At 46.5% G+C, this 17,088-nt stretch overlaps 1 protein-coding gene across 1 annotated transcript in view; it reads left to right on the plus strand.

Moving 5' to 3' along the window:
* LOC143987708 (N-acetyllactosaminide alpha-1,3-galactosyltransferase-like) overlaps window positions 1-10,748 on the plus strand; it is a 49,572-nt gene extending 38,824 nt beyond the window's left edge. Inside the window, exon 4 of the mRNA XM_077486661.1 lies at window positions 9,812-10,748. Within this exon, the coding sequence (XP_077342787.1) occupies window positions 9,812-10,219 (408 nt within the window). The 3' untranslated portion in view covers window positions 10,220-10,748. The remainder of the gene's footprint in view (window positions 1-9,811) is intronic.
* Window positions 10,749-17,088: the final 6,340 nt, after the last annotated feature.

Here is a 17,088-nt window from a genome sequence, read left to right on the forward strand (position 1 = left end):
TACAAGAAGGGAGTACAGGTCCGCTCCAACAAGCGAGTTAAACCAACCACCTTCTCCAAAGTACCTCCCAAATTAGTGAGACCTTCCCCAGATGTCACCATCCAGGTGGAGGGGATCTACAAAAGGGCCTTCTGGATATGGGAGCCTAAGTGACAATACTTTATAGGGACTTCTATGATAAGCACCTCCAACATCTGCCACTCCAAGAACTAGAAGAATTGAAGATCTGGGGCGTTGGGACTCAAAACTTCCCCTAGGATGGGTACTTGCCAATCAAACTAACTTTTGACCCCTGTGTAGCTGGGAAGGCAGAAACATTTTATACTCTAGCAGTGGTTTGCCCTCACCCTCCAGGTGCTGGCATGAACTCTATCATTTTTGGAACCAATACTGACCTAGTTCGGAGGTTACTTATGCCACTTGTACAGGAGAAGAGCACCTTTTCCCTGAAAATGAACCCCATGCTAACACAGGTGTACCAGAATCTTGTACAGGAGTAGAAGGCCCCATCAGGAGTGGGAAAGATCTGGCATCTGGACAAAAGTGAAAAGCTGGTACAACCGGGTGAGGTAGTCTGCCTAAAGGCCTTCGTCAAGCTGAGTTGGAAACAGCCTGGTCCTTTCATTGTCCTTGAGACAGACAGGACAGAGGAAGATAAAGGCCTGGAGGTTATTCCCGAGGTGCTTCATCACCCCAGTGGGGTTCTTCGAGTTTAACCGGATGCCTCAAGGGTTGTTTGGGGCCCCAGCAACTTTCCAAAGGCTTATGGAGAAGACAGTGGGTGACATAAACTTGATAGAAGTGCTAGTTTACCTGAATGACATAATAGTCTTCGGAAGAACACTGGAAGAACATGAGGCACGTCTGGAAAAGGTCCTGAAGAGACTACACAAAGATGGTTTAAAGCTTTCCATGGAGAAGTGTCAATTCTACCACCCCTCAGTGACTTACTTGGGATATGTCGTGTCCAAAGAGGGTGTAGCAACTGACCCGAAGAAGCTAGAGGCTGTCACTTCTTGGCCCAGGCCCTCCAACGTGACTGAACTCAGGTCATTGCTGGGATTCTGCTCATACTACAGAAGATTCGTGGAAGGTTTGCAAAAATAGCCCATCCCCTCACTGAGCTCTTGAAGAACCAGGAAGAGGCTGGTGAAGACTCACAACGGTCTGGGAAGCTGAAAGAGGGACCCAGTAAGAAGAAAGAGTCAATGGACCTCAGAGTGAGAAGAGGCCTTCAGACGGCTGAAGTGGAGCCTCACCACTGCTCCGGTATTTGGCGTATGCAGAATCAACCAAGCCCTACGAGCTCCATGTGGACGCCAGTCGAGACAGACTGAAGGGAGTACTCTACCAAGAACATGAAGGGTCTTTGCGACCTGTCGCCTATGTGAGTCGAAGCCTGATTCCTGCAGAAAAGAGCTATCCGACTCGTAAGCTGGAGTTCCTGGTCCTGAAGTGGGCAGTGGTAGACAAGCTTAACCACTTGCCGACCGCCGCACGACGATATACGTCGGCAGAATGGCACGGGCAGGCATATGGGCGTATATATAAGTCCCTGCCTGCCCGCGGGTGGGGGGCCCGATCGGGCCCCCCCCCGGTGCCTGCGGCGGTCGGCATTCCTTCGAGAGCGATCCGGGATGAGGGGGCGGCCATTCATTCATGGCCACCCCCTCGCGATCGCTCTCGACGAATGGAAATCCCCCGTGACATCACTTCCTCTCCTGTAATGTAAACACAGGAGAGGAAGTGATGTATTCTCTCCTCCGTGTCGGTATTTTTCGTTCCGACACGGAGGAGAGCGGATCGGTGAGTTGCACCAACACTCTACACACACAGTAGAACATGCCAGGCACACTCACACCCCCCCTTTACCCCCCGATCACCCCCCCAATTACCCCTGCCCCCCAGTCACAGTGACACCAATGTCATTTTTTTTTTTTTTTTGCATTGGTGTCATTTGTGACTGTAATAACTGTTAGGGCAGTTAGAGTTAGCCCCCTTTAGTTCTAATGTACCCCCCTAACCCCCCCAATAAAGGTTTAACCCCGTGATCACCCCCCGTCGCCAGTGTCACTAAGGCTGGGTTCACATTGCAGCGGTTTATGAGAACGAATGTGATTCGCACCGCACTGCAGTGCAAATCACATCCGATCTCTATGCGATTCGAGTTCAGCCATTCGCCGCACCCGCCGCACCCGCCACACCCGCCGCACCCGCCGCAAATTCGCACGGGACCCTTTTTTTGGCCCGCAGCAGAATCGGATCGCATGGGTGTTCACACCATGCGATCCGAGTTTGCAGATCGCACTGCGATATGCAAACTGATCTGGGGGTGTCAGTAACATTTCACTGACACTCCCAGCAGTTCGCATAGGGCAGTGTGAACTGCCGCCGGGAGGCATGCGATGCGGGAACCCGCCGCGGATTCATGGCGTTCCCGCATCGCTCCAGTGTGAACCCAGCCTAATAAGCGATCATTTTTCTGATCGCCGTATTAGTGTCACAGGTGACGCTAGTTAGGCAGGTAGGTATTTAGGTTCGCCGCAGCTTTTTATAGCGCCAGGGACCCCCATATACTACCGCATAAAGCCCCCTGATTGCCCCCTAGTTAACCCTTTCACCAGTGATCACCATATAACTGTTACAGGTGACGCTGGTTGGTTAGTTCTTTTTTTATAGTTTCAGGGCACCCGCCATTTATTACCTAATAAAGGTTTAACCCCCTGATCACCCGGCGGGTGTCATTTGTGACTAATAACTGTTAGGGCAGTTAGGGTTAGCCCCCTTTAGTTCTAAGGTACCCCCCTAACCCCCCCAATAAAGGTTTAACCCCGTGATCACCCCCCGTCGCCAGTGTCACTAAGGCTGGGTTCACATTGCAGCGGTTTGAGAACGGATGTAATTCGCACCGCACTGCAGTGCAAATCACATCCGATCTCTGTGCGATTCGAGTTCAGCCATTCGCCGCACCCGCCGCACCCGCCACACCCGCCGCAAATTCGCACGGGACCCTTTTTTTGGCCCGCAGCAGAATCGGATCGCATGGGTGTTCACACCATGCGATCCGAGTTTGCAGATCGCACTGCGATATGCGAACTGATCTGGGGGTGTCAGTAACATTTCACTGACACTCCCAGCAGTTCGCATAGGGCAGTGTGAACTGCCGCCGGGAGGCATGCGATGCGGGAACCCGCCGCGCATTCGTGGCGTTCCCGCATCGCTCCAGTGTGAACCCAGCCTAATAAGCGATCGTTTTTCTGATCGCTGTATTAGTGTCACAGGTGACGCTAGTTAGGCAGGTAGGTATTTAGGTTCGCCGCAGCTTTTTATAGCGCCAGGGACCCCCATATACTACCGCATAAAGCCCCCTGATTGCCCCCTAGTTAACCCTTTCACCAGTGATCACCATATAACTGTTACAGGTGACGCTGGTTGGTTAGTTATTTTTTTATAGTTTCAGGGCACCCGCCATTTATTACCTAGTCTCACTAGTGTACCCCTAAATTTAGGGGTGTCTACTTTCCAAAATGGGGTCATTTGGGGGGGGTTTGTGCCATCTTGGCATTTTATGGCCTTCAAAACTGTAACGCCCTTAGAAAGCCTGAAGGCGGTGCTTGGTTTTCGGGGCCCCGTACGCGGCTAGGCTCCCAAAAAGTCCCACATATGTGGTATCCCCGTACTCAGGAGAAGCAGCAGAATTTATTTTGGGGTGTCATTTCACATATGCCCATGGCATGCGTGAGCAATATATCATTTAGTGACAACTTTGTGAAAAAAAAAAAAAAAAAAAAAGTTTGTAATTTTCCCGCAACTTGTGGCAAAATATAAAATATTCCATGGACTCAACATGCCTCTCAGCAAATAGCTTGGGGTGTCTACTTTCTAAAATGGGGTCATTTGTGGGGGTTTTGTGCCATCTTGGCATTTTATGGCCTTCAAAACTGTAATAGGTAGTGAGAAGTGAACTCAAAAATTTACGCCCTTAGAAAGCCTGAAGGCGGTGCTTGGTTTTCGGGGCCCCGTACGCGGCTAGGCTCCCAAAAAGTCCCACATATGTGGTATCCCCGTACTCAGGAGAAGCAGCAGAATTTATTTTGGGGTGTCATTTCACATATGCCCATGGCATGTGTGAGCAATATATCATTTAGTGACAACTTTGTGAAAAAAAAAAAAAAAAAAAAAAGTTTGTAATTTTCCCGCAACTTGTGGCAAAATATAAAATATTCCATGAACTCAACATGCCTCTCAGCAAATAGCTTGGGGTGTCTACTTTCTAAAATGGGGTCATTTGTGGGGGTTTTGTGCCATCTTGGCATTTTATGGCCTTCAAAACTGTAATAGGTAGTGAGAAGTGAACTCAAAAATTTACGCCCTTAGAAAGCCTGAAGGCGGTGCTTGGTTTTCGGGGCCCCGTACGCGGCTAGGCTCCCAAAAAGTCCCACATATGTGGTATCCCCGTACTCAGGAGAAGCAGCAGAATTAATTTTGGGGTGTCATTTCACATACGCCCATAGCATGTGTGAGCAATATATCATTTAGTGACAACTTTGTGTAAAAAAAAAAAAAAAAATTTTTTTTGTCATTATTCAATCGCTTGAGGCAAAAAAATAAAATATTCAATGGGCTCAACATGCCTCTTATCAATTTCCTTAGGGGGTCTACTTTCCAAAATGGGGTCATTTGGGGGGGTTTTGTACTGCCCTGCCATTTTAGCACCTCAAGAAATGAGATAGGCAGTCGTAAACTAAAAGCTGCGTAAATTCCAGAAAACGTACCTTAGTTTGTAGATGTGACAACTTTTGCGCAAACCAATAAATATACAATTATTGACTTTTTTTTTACCAAAGACATGTGGCTGAATACATTTTGGCCTAAATGTATGACTAAAATTGAGTTTATTGGATTTTTCTAATAACAAAAAGTAGAAAATATCATTTTTTTTCAAAATTTGCGGTCTTTTTACGTTTATATCGCAAAAAATAAAAATCGCAGAGGCAATCAAATACCATCAAAAGAAAGCTCTATTTGTGGGAAGAAAAGGACGCAAATTTTGTTTGGGTACAACATTGCATGACCGCGCAATTACCAGTTAAAGCAGCGCAGTGCCAAAGTGTAAAAAGACCTCTGGTCATTTACCAGCAAAATGGTCCGGTCTGAAAGTGGTTAAAGACTACCTGTACGGGGCTGAGTTTGTAGTGCAGACGGACAACAACCCCCTCACCTACTTGCTCACTACTGCCAAGCTGGATGCCACTGGCCACAGGTAGCTCACAGCCCTTTCGGCTTTTACCTTTAGCCTGAAATACAGACCAGGAGTTGGCAACCATGATGCGGACGCTCTATCCAGAAGACCTCATGACCCCCTGAATTCCCCAGAAGACTGGACTCAACTCACTCCAAAAGGAGTCAGAGCCCTATGTGAGGGGACAAGTCACTATGGGAAAGGAGGGGCCAGAGCCGAAGTAGTAGGAGTGTCTGCAGCAGGAGTCCCCAGATGTTATTGTAATGTATCTCAAGTAGTGCAAGAATGCCTTCCCAAGCTGTCCAGGAAGGATCAGGAAGAAGACCCATTGTGTGGACTGGTGAATAAGGCACTGGAATGTCAACAACCTAATGTACTTCAGAAAAGTCCTTGTAAGGAAGCCAAGCTACTGCTGAAGGAATGGGATCGGTTGCAGCTGCAACAGGGAGTGGTCTACCGAAGGGGCCCTTCCGACGATTCCGAAGGAAAGTGGCAGTTGCTCCTGCCGGAGAAACACATAGAGAGGGTACTAATTGCTCTACATGACCACCATGGTCACCTGGGAGGCAAAAGGACTTTTCAGTTAGTGAAAGACAGATTTTACTGGCCTCACATGAGGAGAGAGGTAGAGAGTTACTGTCAGGTGTATACAACGGAAGATGCTGCCACAGAGGGCTGCCCCAATGGGCCATCTGGAAAGTCAGGGCCCAATGGACCTGGTCTGCATAGATTTTCTCTGTCTGGAAAACGACTTGAGTGGAGTAGGGGACATCCTAGTGGTGACAGACCATTTCACCCGGTATGCCCAGGCTTTTCCCACTAGAGATCAACAAGCAATCACAGTGGCAAAGACACTTGTTGAGAAAGTCTTTGTCCATTATGGATTACCCCAAAGGATACACTCAGACCAGGGAAGAGACTTTGAAAGTAGACTAATAAAAGAACTACTGGGATTATTAGGCATACGGAAGTCGAGGACCACACCCTATCACCCACAAGGGGATCCTCAGCCAGAAAGGCTCAACCGGACCCTCCTGAATATGTTGAGTACGTTGACCGCATAACAGAAGCCTTACTGGAGTAGATACATCGCTGCATTAGTCCATGCCTATAACAGCACCAAATGCGATGCCACGGGTTACTCGCCCTATCGATTAATGTTCGGTCGGGAAGCCCGACTACCAGTGGATCTGGCATTTGGAACCTCTCTGTATCAAACTTCAGAGTCTTACCACAAAGGATATGTGAACAGACTGAGAAAGAACTTGCAAATTGCCCACGAGCAGGCCCAAGCTACTTCAAGTTCCAGGGAGAGCAGAAATAAAAAGAACTTTGACTTGAGAGTGAAGATTCAAGATCTTCAAATGGGTAACCAGGTACTGCTGAGAAATTTGGGCATTCCAGGGAAACATAAGCTGGCCGATCGCTGGAAGTCGCAGCCTTATGTTGTGTGTGGAAAACTCCCAGCCATCCCCGTATATGAGATCAAACCAGAGGGGAGCACTGGACCTGTGAAAACCTGGCACCGGAACCACCTGTTGCCCCTTACAGAGGCGGTTAAACAAGTATGGAGAAGGAACTCCCATCCACATCCAGTGAAGTCAGTAGGCCGACAACCAGATCTCAGTCAAAGTCCTTGGAGGAAGAAGATGAAGACTTAAGCCGCGTACACACGGGCGGACTGTATGGCCAACTTAGTCCGTCAGACAATCCGACGGACAGTCCGTTCTACTTTCGAATGAACGGACTTGACCACACACGGATGCACAAATAGTCCGTCGAAAGCTTGCGTGATGACGTGTACAGCACGTACGACGGGACTAGAAATAGGAAGTCCAATACACAGCAATGCAACCTTTCGCCGTGTAAATCCTTTCTGAGCATGCGCCATACTTAGTCCGTCGAACTAGCCTACTCACGAGCGGATTGTCCGCTGAAACCAAAGTATGACGGACAGTATTACGGAAATTCCGAAATACTTAGTCCGCCAGACTGCACGCTGAAAAAGTCCGCTGAAGCCCACACACGAGCGGACTGTCCGCTGAAATGTGTTTCGACGGACTAAGTTGGCCAGACAGTCCGCCCGTGTGTACGCGGCTTTAGGGATTTGGTTGTGGCCCATGGAGGCTCTGGAAATTGATATGGAGGTCCTGCCTGAAATAGAGGACGGTCATACTGAAACTCTTAGAGCAGAGGCCCCAGAGTTTGTGCCAGCAGTTGACCCTATTGAAGAGCTGGATACCTCTAGTTACTCTCCACTGGTTGAGACTGAAAAAGGGGTTAGAGATACCTGTCAGTTCGAAATGGAAACCCCAAGAGTTCCAAGAGAAAAGAGAGACATTCGCCCACCCCGCAGACTGACTTATGACACATTGGGCAAATGTTCTGAGTCATCGCAGTACATTAGTAAAAGAAACTCTGAACTGCCTGGTCTCTCTACTACTGATTCAGTAGGGTACAACCCCACCTCACCCCTTGGCACATCTGTACCTAACATGGTAATCTCAGCTGTGAATGCACAGGACAACTCCCCACCATGTGACAACTGGCGGGAGACTCCTCTATCCGTTTTGTATAGTCAAATAGATGATAAAGTGCAAAGCCTCTTTGGGGACCAAAGAGTTCAAGTGGGGGGAGTGTGTAGGGGGGATATAATTGTGTATTAATGCAGTTAATGTGAAGTACAATGCAAATCTATGGACAATGTTAATCACTAGTATTGGATGCCATCTAGTGACCAAAACTGGAAATGGACTTTAGCTATTTTCCTTTGTATGGTGTTGGAAAGATAACAGGAAGTGACTGTGTTTACTTTGGTCATCTGACCTCATTTACCCAGGAGTCTGTGGGACCTACCCATGAACACTTTGATATGCAGTGGATGCTGGGTAGGGTATAAAAGGGACTGCAGCAGCCATATTTGGTCTCTTGGAACCACGTTGCCTGCCTGTGCGGAACTGTGTGTGAGGTTCCCGGACGCATCGGTAGATTGTCACAGAGGAGTGCAAACCAGACTGTTTGCTGGGTGACTTGATGGAGCCAAGAGCTAGTGATCAGACCAACGGGGATTGGAGATGCTTGTTGGAGCAGTGGAGAGCCGGATCCAGTCGGTGGAGTGACACGGAGCATCTGTCCTAGTCAGTGGAAGCAAGCTGCAGCTGTAGGACTCGAGCCATCACTCAGAACTCTGATCCGATTGGTGAGCGGGTTGCGGCCCACCATTTAATCTATTACACGTACTTAGACTTACTAATAGGCCTTGCTGGAACCTGTTGTTCCACGGAAGAGTAATTGAGCAACTGAGTAGGCTCAAGGCCCGTTACACTTTGATACCTAATGCCGCGTACACACGCATCAGACTATCCGGCGGACTTAGTCTGGCGGACTGTCCGCCAGACTTTCCGAAAGAGCTACCTGTCCACACACGGTACTTTTGCGGCGGACTAGGTACGGCGGACTAAGTCCGCCGGACTATCCACTGTACTTTTGAAATGAACAGACTCGCCCACGCACACGGAGGAAAGTCCGCTCATTTTGAGCGCGGCTCCAGGTAGCCGGGACCAGCGAAGGAAGCATCGCTGGCCCCATCACCTTCGCTGGTCCCGGCTACCTGGAGCCGTGCTCAAAATGAGCTGACTTTTCTCCGGGAGGGAAAAGTCCATTCATTTCAAAAGTACAGAGGACTGGCACACACACGGCCGTACTGTCTGCTGAAATGCGAGTCCGGCGGACAGATTGATGTGCAAAACTCCAATCTTAGTCCGCCGGACTTTTGGGTAAAAAAAGTCAGCCGGAGCCTACACACCGGCTGATTGTCCGGCGGACTTGAGTCTGCCGGATTTTCCACCGGATTGTTTGATCGTGTGTATGCGGCATAAGTGGGATTACAAGTTTCTGGAGTTATACCTGGAGTGTTCTAAGTTGAGTTTCTCTACTTACCCCTTTGGACTACAATTATTTGAGGAACTATTTAAGCTAGCGAAGAAAGAAGATAAAGGAGGAAATACATTAAGTGAGGCCTCATGTTAGACTTTAAATAAGGGGAGCTCCCAGGTCTAGATAGTAACATACTTGCATGTTGTTTGTTGTATTTGCCATTTGACTTATGTTGTGCTGACGTTCTACGCTGGAACGACAGTGCAAACTTTGTAACCACCAATATTTATATTTTCAGTAAAGTATTCCTGTTTAAGAGTACAAGTGTGTGGTTTACTGTCTTTCCCTACCAGGTGGAGCCAGAGAATCCTGAGGGATAGACATTATATTGTTTACACTGTATTGTATTATTATTATTATTGCACCACAGCTGTGCCAAGGGGACAGAGTCATTCAGAAGGGGGGTTTCTCAGTAGAGTACAGGCCCAATTCAAATCAGCAGCTCCTTTGGGGGTCAGTGCTACACAAAGTATCGGTTTCAATATCGGGAGCATTTGGGCGAGTATCGATACTAGCTCAAATGCTTGGTAATCAGTGCATCCCCAGTACAGACCATAATTTCAGACACATATAATTGAGACCTTGGTCAGAATCCATCACAATTATTGATTGATATCATTTCTATATTTGCAGATATTCACTTCCAATTATGGCCCTGAGGCTCTTGGTGAGCTGGTGGCTCAGTTACACTCTAGCTTCTACCTGGCCAACAAAGAAGACTTCACCTATGAAAGGGACCCTCGATCTGCAGCGTACATACCTCCAGAAAAGGGGCACTTTTATTATCACGCTGCCGTGTTTGGCGGCACGCCGTCGCGTCTCTTTAACCTTACCTCCAGCTGTCTGAAGGGCATCTTAAGGGACAAGGAGAAAAATATAGAGGCAGTGTGGCATGACGAAAGTCATCTCAACAGATATTTTGCCTTGGAAGAGCTGCCACAGAAGGTACTGTCACCAGAGTATTGCTGGGACAACATATTGTGGTTGAAATTTCATAAACTGGTCTGGGAAGAAAAACTATATTCAATATTAAGGGTATAACTCAGACAGATGAAGATAATTCATGACAACTAAGTGACAAGATCATATAGCCATAAGGACCTGTGGATTTGGGTACAAAACAAGAAAGGGTTTTGATTGGAGTTCTACTTTAAGCCTAATAGATTCTGATTGGTTGCTATGCTAATGGGCAACACCAACACTTTTCCTATCATAAAGGTATCAGTTTTTGCTGGCCAATGTATTTCTAGGGGCAGGTTGAATTTTTGCCCCAAATGATTACCAATCAGACACAAATGCCTTGTCCCACCCCTTGCACACCCCATTGGAATGCTGTCTTCTCCTGGTCTTCTTGTCAGGTTCCGACTCCTTCGGCAACATGATTGGCAGGGCCACGATGATGCACACAAGTCACATTTTCATGGTACAGAGCTGCACCATAAATGTATGCTGAGTTGCGCATTAATGACTCAGTGTACACCAACACGCTGACAGGCAGGGAGAAAGATTTATGACAGAAGGGGCCAATAAGATTTCATCTATTATAAAAAAAAATCCAACCTGTCATTATTTTTCTTTTTTAAGTTTAATTTCATTTTAAACTCTAAATTTACTAAAATGGGTGCATGCTGAATCTGGTGCAACTATCACTGTGCATAGTAACTGATTAGGCTGCTTTCACACTGGGGCGGTATTCAGGCGTTACAGTGCTAAAAATAGCGCCTGTGTAACGCCTGAAAAAAACCGGCCCCTTTCACTCCAGTGTGAAAGCCGGAGGGCTTTCACACTGGGGCTGTGCGCTGGCAGGACAGTGAAAAAAGTCCTGCTAGCCGCATCTTTGGAGCGGTGAAGGAGCGGTGTATTCACCGCTCCTAAACCGCTCCTACCCATTGAAATCAATGGGACAGCGCGGCAATACCGCTGGCAAAGCGCCGCTGCAGCGGCGCTTTGCGGGCGGTTTTAGCCCTTTTTTTGGCCGCTAGCGGGGGTTAAAACCACCCCGCAAGCGCCCGCAGACTGCCGCTAAAACGACGGTAAAGCGTCGCTAAAAATAGCAGCACTTTACCGCCGACACCCGCACCGCCCCAGTGTGAAAGCAGCCTTAGCTTCCAGGTTTTATTGTCAAAGCCTTATTCAACAAGCTGATTGGTTACTATGCACAGCTGCACCAGACTTTATGTGCACCAGTTTTAGTAAATCTTCCCCACAGTGTTGTCATCTCCCCACCCCCTACCCTGCTGATTAGTCAGTGAGAGGACAGCAGAAGATTGATGAGCTCATCCTTCTACTCAATTCCTATTATCATGTTCCTCATCCGCTCAATATAGCACTTCTCATGGACTTTCTGTTCTGCCCCTCTCTCTCCTAGTCTGAGTGCTGCTTTACAAGGACACCAGGTCAAATGTAGGCACTTAAACTGCTTGCATTAAAAAAGATAATGTTTTAATAAATACAGAGCTGCAGGTAAGTGTGTCATTTATATCATAATGGAGATCTGAAGATCCAAAAAAGACAGTGATTAAAGCGGGGTTCCACCCTAAAGTGGAACTTCCGCTCATCGGAACCCTCCCCCCCTCCGGTGTCACAGTTGGCACCTTTCAGGGGGCAGGGGGGTGCAGATACCTGTCTAAGAAAGGTATTTGCACCCACTTCTGGGCATACAATCCCACGGGAGTCTATGCTGTTTCCTGTCTCGGCGCGTTGTCTGCTGGGACACACACGGGTCCCAGAGACAGCGCGGACCATTCCCATTGCGCTGCGCAAATCGCGCATTGCACAGTAGGGAACCAGAAAGTGAAGCCGCAGTGCTTCACTTCCTGATTCGGTCTCGGCTTCCGACATTGCTGGACCCTGGGACAGGTGAGTGTCCATTTATTAAAAGTCAGCAGCTGTAGTATTTATAGCTGCTGGCTTTTAATATTTTTTTGTAGGTGGAATCCCTCTTTAAGCCTAGGTTCACATTGGAGTGGGTTAGAAATCGTGCGAGTTCAGCTGCACAGATGTCTAAACAAATCACCCCCAGAGTAGTACGGGAACTACTTTTGAGAACCGGTGCGGTGCCACAAAGTCGGCACCGCTTCGGACGGTGCCATTGCAATATCTGCCGATTTGGCATGCAATATCTGCTGATTTGGCATGTCAAATCGCATGCCAAATCACTTCAATGTGAACCTAGGCTTAAAGAATAAAAGAGATTAGGGAGATTTAAAGTGTAACTCCACTTTTGATAAAAACACAAAAAAACAAAAAAAATCCCTTCTGGGTGATAAAGGCTCATTGCAAGGATTTTACCAAAATTGTTCATTATAACCACCATCTGGTGTAGGGATGCAACAATACCATTTTGCTTTTGGGTGAGTACAAGTACCAATACTTTCGGTCAAGTACTCGCCAATACCGATACTTTGCGCTGCAATTTGCGTTAATACAAAATAAATGGGCGCAAATAGCACTGCAAAGAATCAAATGCAATTTAAACAGGAGTGAGGTGCGATTCATGTCTGAGTCACATGCGATTTCCCCCTTCGCTCCTGTCTGTGTGTATAGAAAGGGAAAATCGTCATCTAGTGGGTAGTTTATTAAAAATGTGCTAACTCACATTAAAGTGGTAGTAAATGCTCTACTACTTGTATCTATAGGTAAGCCAGTAATAAGGCCTACCTGTAGGTACTGTGAATATTTCCTAAACCTGCACTGTTTAGGAGATATTCAGAGTGCATGCAGACGATGACATCATCGGCACATGAACTCTGAAGGTCCGGCTTACAGTGCTGGACCTTCAGAGCATGTGCCAGAAACGGTGGCTCCCATGCACATTCGAGGGATTGCCGTAATTGTGGCTCTGGCCAATCAAATAGCTGTAGCTCACGAACCCTGAAGACAGACCACCCTCTTAGCGGTGACTTTACAGCGCTGGAGGGCTTAGTTCCAAGGTAAGTCTTTAATAATGTGCTAGTAGGCGATGCCTGCTAGCACATTATGCCATCACCTTGCAGGTTTTTTTTTTATTTTGAACATCGTCGGTTTACAATTGCTTTACGTACAGTTCAAATGCAAAATCTACATAGGTGTCCTAGGCCCACCGAAGATAGAAAATGGCCACTGGAGGTGCTCACAGGGCTGTATTTTTTTTTATAATTTACAAGGATTATTTTTGTGATATATTGGTTAGCAGTAGGGATGAGCCAAACACCCCCCTGTTCAGTTCGCATCCAGAACATGCGAACAGGCAAAAAATTTGGTTGAACACGCAAACACCATTAAAGTCTATGGGACACGAACACGAATAATCAAAGTGCTCATTTTAAAGGCTTATATGCACGGTATTATCATAAAAAGTGTTGGGGACCTGGGTCCTGCCCCAGGGGACATGTATCAATGCAAAAAAAAGTTTTAAAAACTGAATTTTTTTTCAGGACCAGTGATTTTAGTAATGCTTAAAGTGGAACAATAAAAGTGTAATATTCCTTTAAATTTTGTAGATGGGGGTTGTCTATAGTATGCCTGTAAAGGGGCGCATGTTTCCCGTGTTTAAAATAGTCTGACAGCAAAATGACATTTCTAAAGGAAAAAAGGTAATTTAAAACTACTCGTGGCTATAATGAATTGTCGGTCCGACAATACACATAAGAGTTCATTGATAAAAACGGCATGGAATTTCCCCACAGGGGAACCCTGCGCCAAAATTTTTAAAAAATTGCGTGGGGTCCCCCCAAAAATCCATACCAGACCGTTATCCTAGCATGCAACCTGGCAGGCTGCAGGAAAAGAGGGGGGGACGAGAGAGCGCCCCTCTTCCTGAACTGTACCAGACCACATGCCCTCAACATTGGGAGGATGCTTTGGGGTAGCGGCCCCCCCAAAGCACCTTGTCCCCATGTTGACGGGGAGAAGGGCCTCATCCCCACAACCCTTGCCCAGTGGTTGTGGGGGTCTGTGGGTGGGGGGCTTATCAGAATCTGGAAGCCCCCTTAAACAAGGGGACCCCAGATCCCTCCCCCCTGTATGAATTGGTAATGGGGTACCCCTACCATTTCACAAAAAAATTTCAAAAGGGTTAAAAAACACAAGAGACGGTTTTTGACAAGTCCTTTATTCATTTCTTCTTCTTTTCACTTCTTCCATCTTATTTCTTCTGGTCTTCCTTCTGTGTTCTTCTTCTTTCTCCATCTTCTTCTCCATCTTCTTCATATTCTTTCTCCACGCTTCTTGTCCCGAATCTTGCTCCGGCTTCTTCTCCGCTCCGTCCACATGATCCACCTCAGTGGACGTCTTCCACCGTGTGACGCTTCGGTTCTTCTGACACTTCTTATATAACGGAGGGTGGGGCCACCCGGTGATCCTCTGTTATAAAAGTGTCAGAAGAACAGAAGCCGGGACAAGAAGAGCGGAGGAAGAAGATGGAGAAGGAGAAGATGGAGGAAGAAGAACACCGAAGGAAGACCAGAAGAAAGAAGATGTAAGAAGTGAAAAGAAGAAGAAATGAATAAAGGACTTGTGAAAAAATGTCTCTTGTTTTTTTAACCCTTTTGACACTTTTTTGGTGAAATGGTAGGGGTACATTTGTACCCCATTACCAATTCACACAGGGGGTGGGATCTGGGGGTCCCCTTGTTAACTGGGCTTTCAGATTCTGATAACCCCCCGCCTGCAGACCCCCACAACCACCTGGAAGGATTGTGGGGATGAGGCCCTTCTCCCCATCAACATGGGAACAAGGTGCTTTGGGGGAGCCGCTATCCCAAAGCACCCTCCCAATGTTGAGGGCATGTGGCCTGGGACAGTTCAGGAGGAGGGGCTGCTCTCTCATCCCCCCTCTTTTCCTGCTGCCTGCCAGGTTGCGTGCTCAGATAAGGGTCTGGTATGGATTTTTGGGGGGACCCCACACATTTTTAAGAATATTTTTGGTGCAGGGTTCCCCTTAAAATCTATACCAGACCTGAAGGGCCTGGTATGGAATTTAGGGGCCCCCAATGCTTTTTTTTTTTTTACATTTTAATTCATGGTTCCCCTGTGGGGAAATCTCATGCCATTTTTATCAATGAACTTTTATGTGTATTGTCGGACCGACAATTCATTATAGCCACGAATAGTTTTAAATTACTTTTTTTCCTTTATAAATGTCATTTTGCTGTCAGACTGTTCTAAACACGGGAAACATGCACCCCTTTACAGGCATACTATAGACACCCCCCAGGTATGAAATTTAAAGGAATATTACACTTTTATTGTTTCACTTTAAGCATTATTAAAATCACTGCTCCTGGAAAAATGTCAGTTTTTAAAAACAATGTTTTGCATTGATTCATCGTCCCCTGGAGCAGGACCCAGAACACTTTTTATGACAATACTATGCATATAAGCCTTTAAAATTAGCACTTTTGATAACTCCCATAGACTTTTAAAGGGTGTTCTGTGGCTTTCTAATTTGACGTGAACACCCAAAATTGTTCGCTGTTCGGTGACCTGGCAAACAGCCAATGCTCGAGTCGAACTCATGCACACACAGTTTTCTGGCAGAGACTCCGGGGGCATGTGTGCGCATGCGTGGTATCACATAAACTGCCTCTTTGGATGTGACATGCCACCCCAGGAACTGTTTACAAGATGTCGCGTGTGGCCCACCATGGGAGTAAAATATACAGACGAGATCGAGTGCCTATGCTGGAAGGAGGGCCTGACATCATCCCTGTGGGGCACTCTGTGGGTCCTTGCAAGGCAAAGATGCTGAGAGCACAGGAGAGGATGGGCATGCAGAGGTATACATCATCAGCAAAAATAAACACAAAAAAATTAGACAGGAGAATATTTAGAAAAAACAGAATAACTTTTTAATAATACTTTTTTTTTTACTGCTTTAACCACTTCAGCCGCGCAAGGTTTTACTCCCACTACCCCACCCCCCCACCCCCACCCCCACCCTCTTCCTGACCAGGCCATTTTTTGCGATACGGCACTGCCTCACTATAACTGACAATTGTGTGGTCGTGCGACGCTGTACCCAAATAAAATCAATGTCCATTCATATGCTCAGTAGCATGTTGATAGGAGGAGAGAGCAGCAGAACAGAGATATCTGTGTAGCTTCCCCTTTCGCTGTGCTTTAACCGGCCAAGGGCAGGTCCAGGATGATCGGGCTCAGAGGAAGCCAGTTGAATGATGCTGGCCAACAGACTAGGGACATCCTGTGGCAGAAAAAATGTACTGCAGGGGATCTCTGGATCGAAGTTGAATATTGCAGCAAAAGCTGGTTTTCTTATTTGATCTTTTTTTGCACTATTCATTTGTATCTTATTTTTGTCTGGAGCCCTGCCGAAAAAAAAAAAATATATATATATATATATATATATATATATATATATATATATATATATATATATATATATATATATATATATATATATATATATATCAATGTTTTTTATTTGTCTGATTCCCTGTTGAAGATTTTCCTTTACTTCCTGTCTGGTAAAAATTGTTTTCAGCCAGACAGGAAATGGGTGAAAATCTCTCCAATGGGTCCCCAAGTGGCAGCAAAACCTGGGGGTTCTAATCCTTCTATAGTCCATCAAAAACTGGAAAAATATTTCTGCTTGGCATACCCTTTAAAGCATTATTAAACCCAAACCAAAAATGTATTATGTTGCAGCTTACCAATCATTAGATGTGGTGGCTGCATTGGTTTTTATTTATTTAGCTTTTATCCAGCTGTTTTCACCTGGTGATCTAGCCAGTAACACACATTCTGTATTAGTGAGAGACAACTCTGTATGAATAAGCACAGGAGGCACAGCAGACAGCAGCATTGTCTTTCTGGGGAGAGGGGAGTGTTAAATGTATTAGCAAATTTAAATACACTAACAAACTAAAGCCTAACTCCAACTCACACTTTATAATCGGTTACAGCAAACA

This window comes from Lithobates pipiens, unplaced genomic scaffold (genome assembly GCF_037356315.1).
Source record: "Lithobates pipiens isolate NorthernLeopardFrog02 unplaced genomic scaffold, aLitPip1_a1.2 Scaffold_1, whole genome shotgun sequence".
NCBI lineage: Eukaryota > Metazoa > Chordata > Amphibia > Anura > Ranidae > Lithobates > Lithobates pipiens.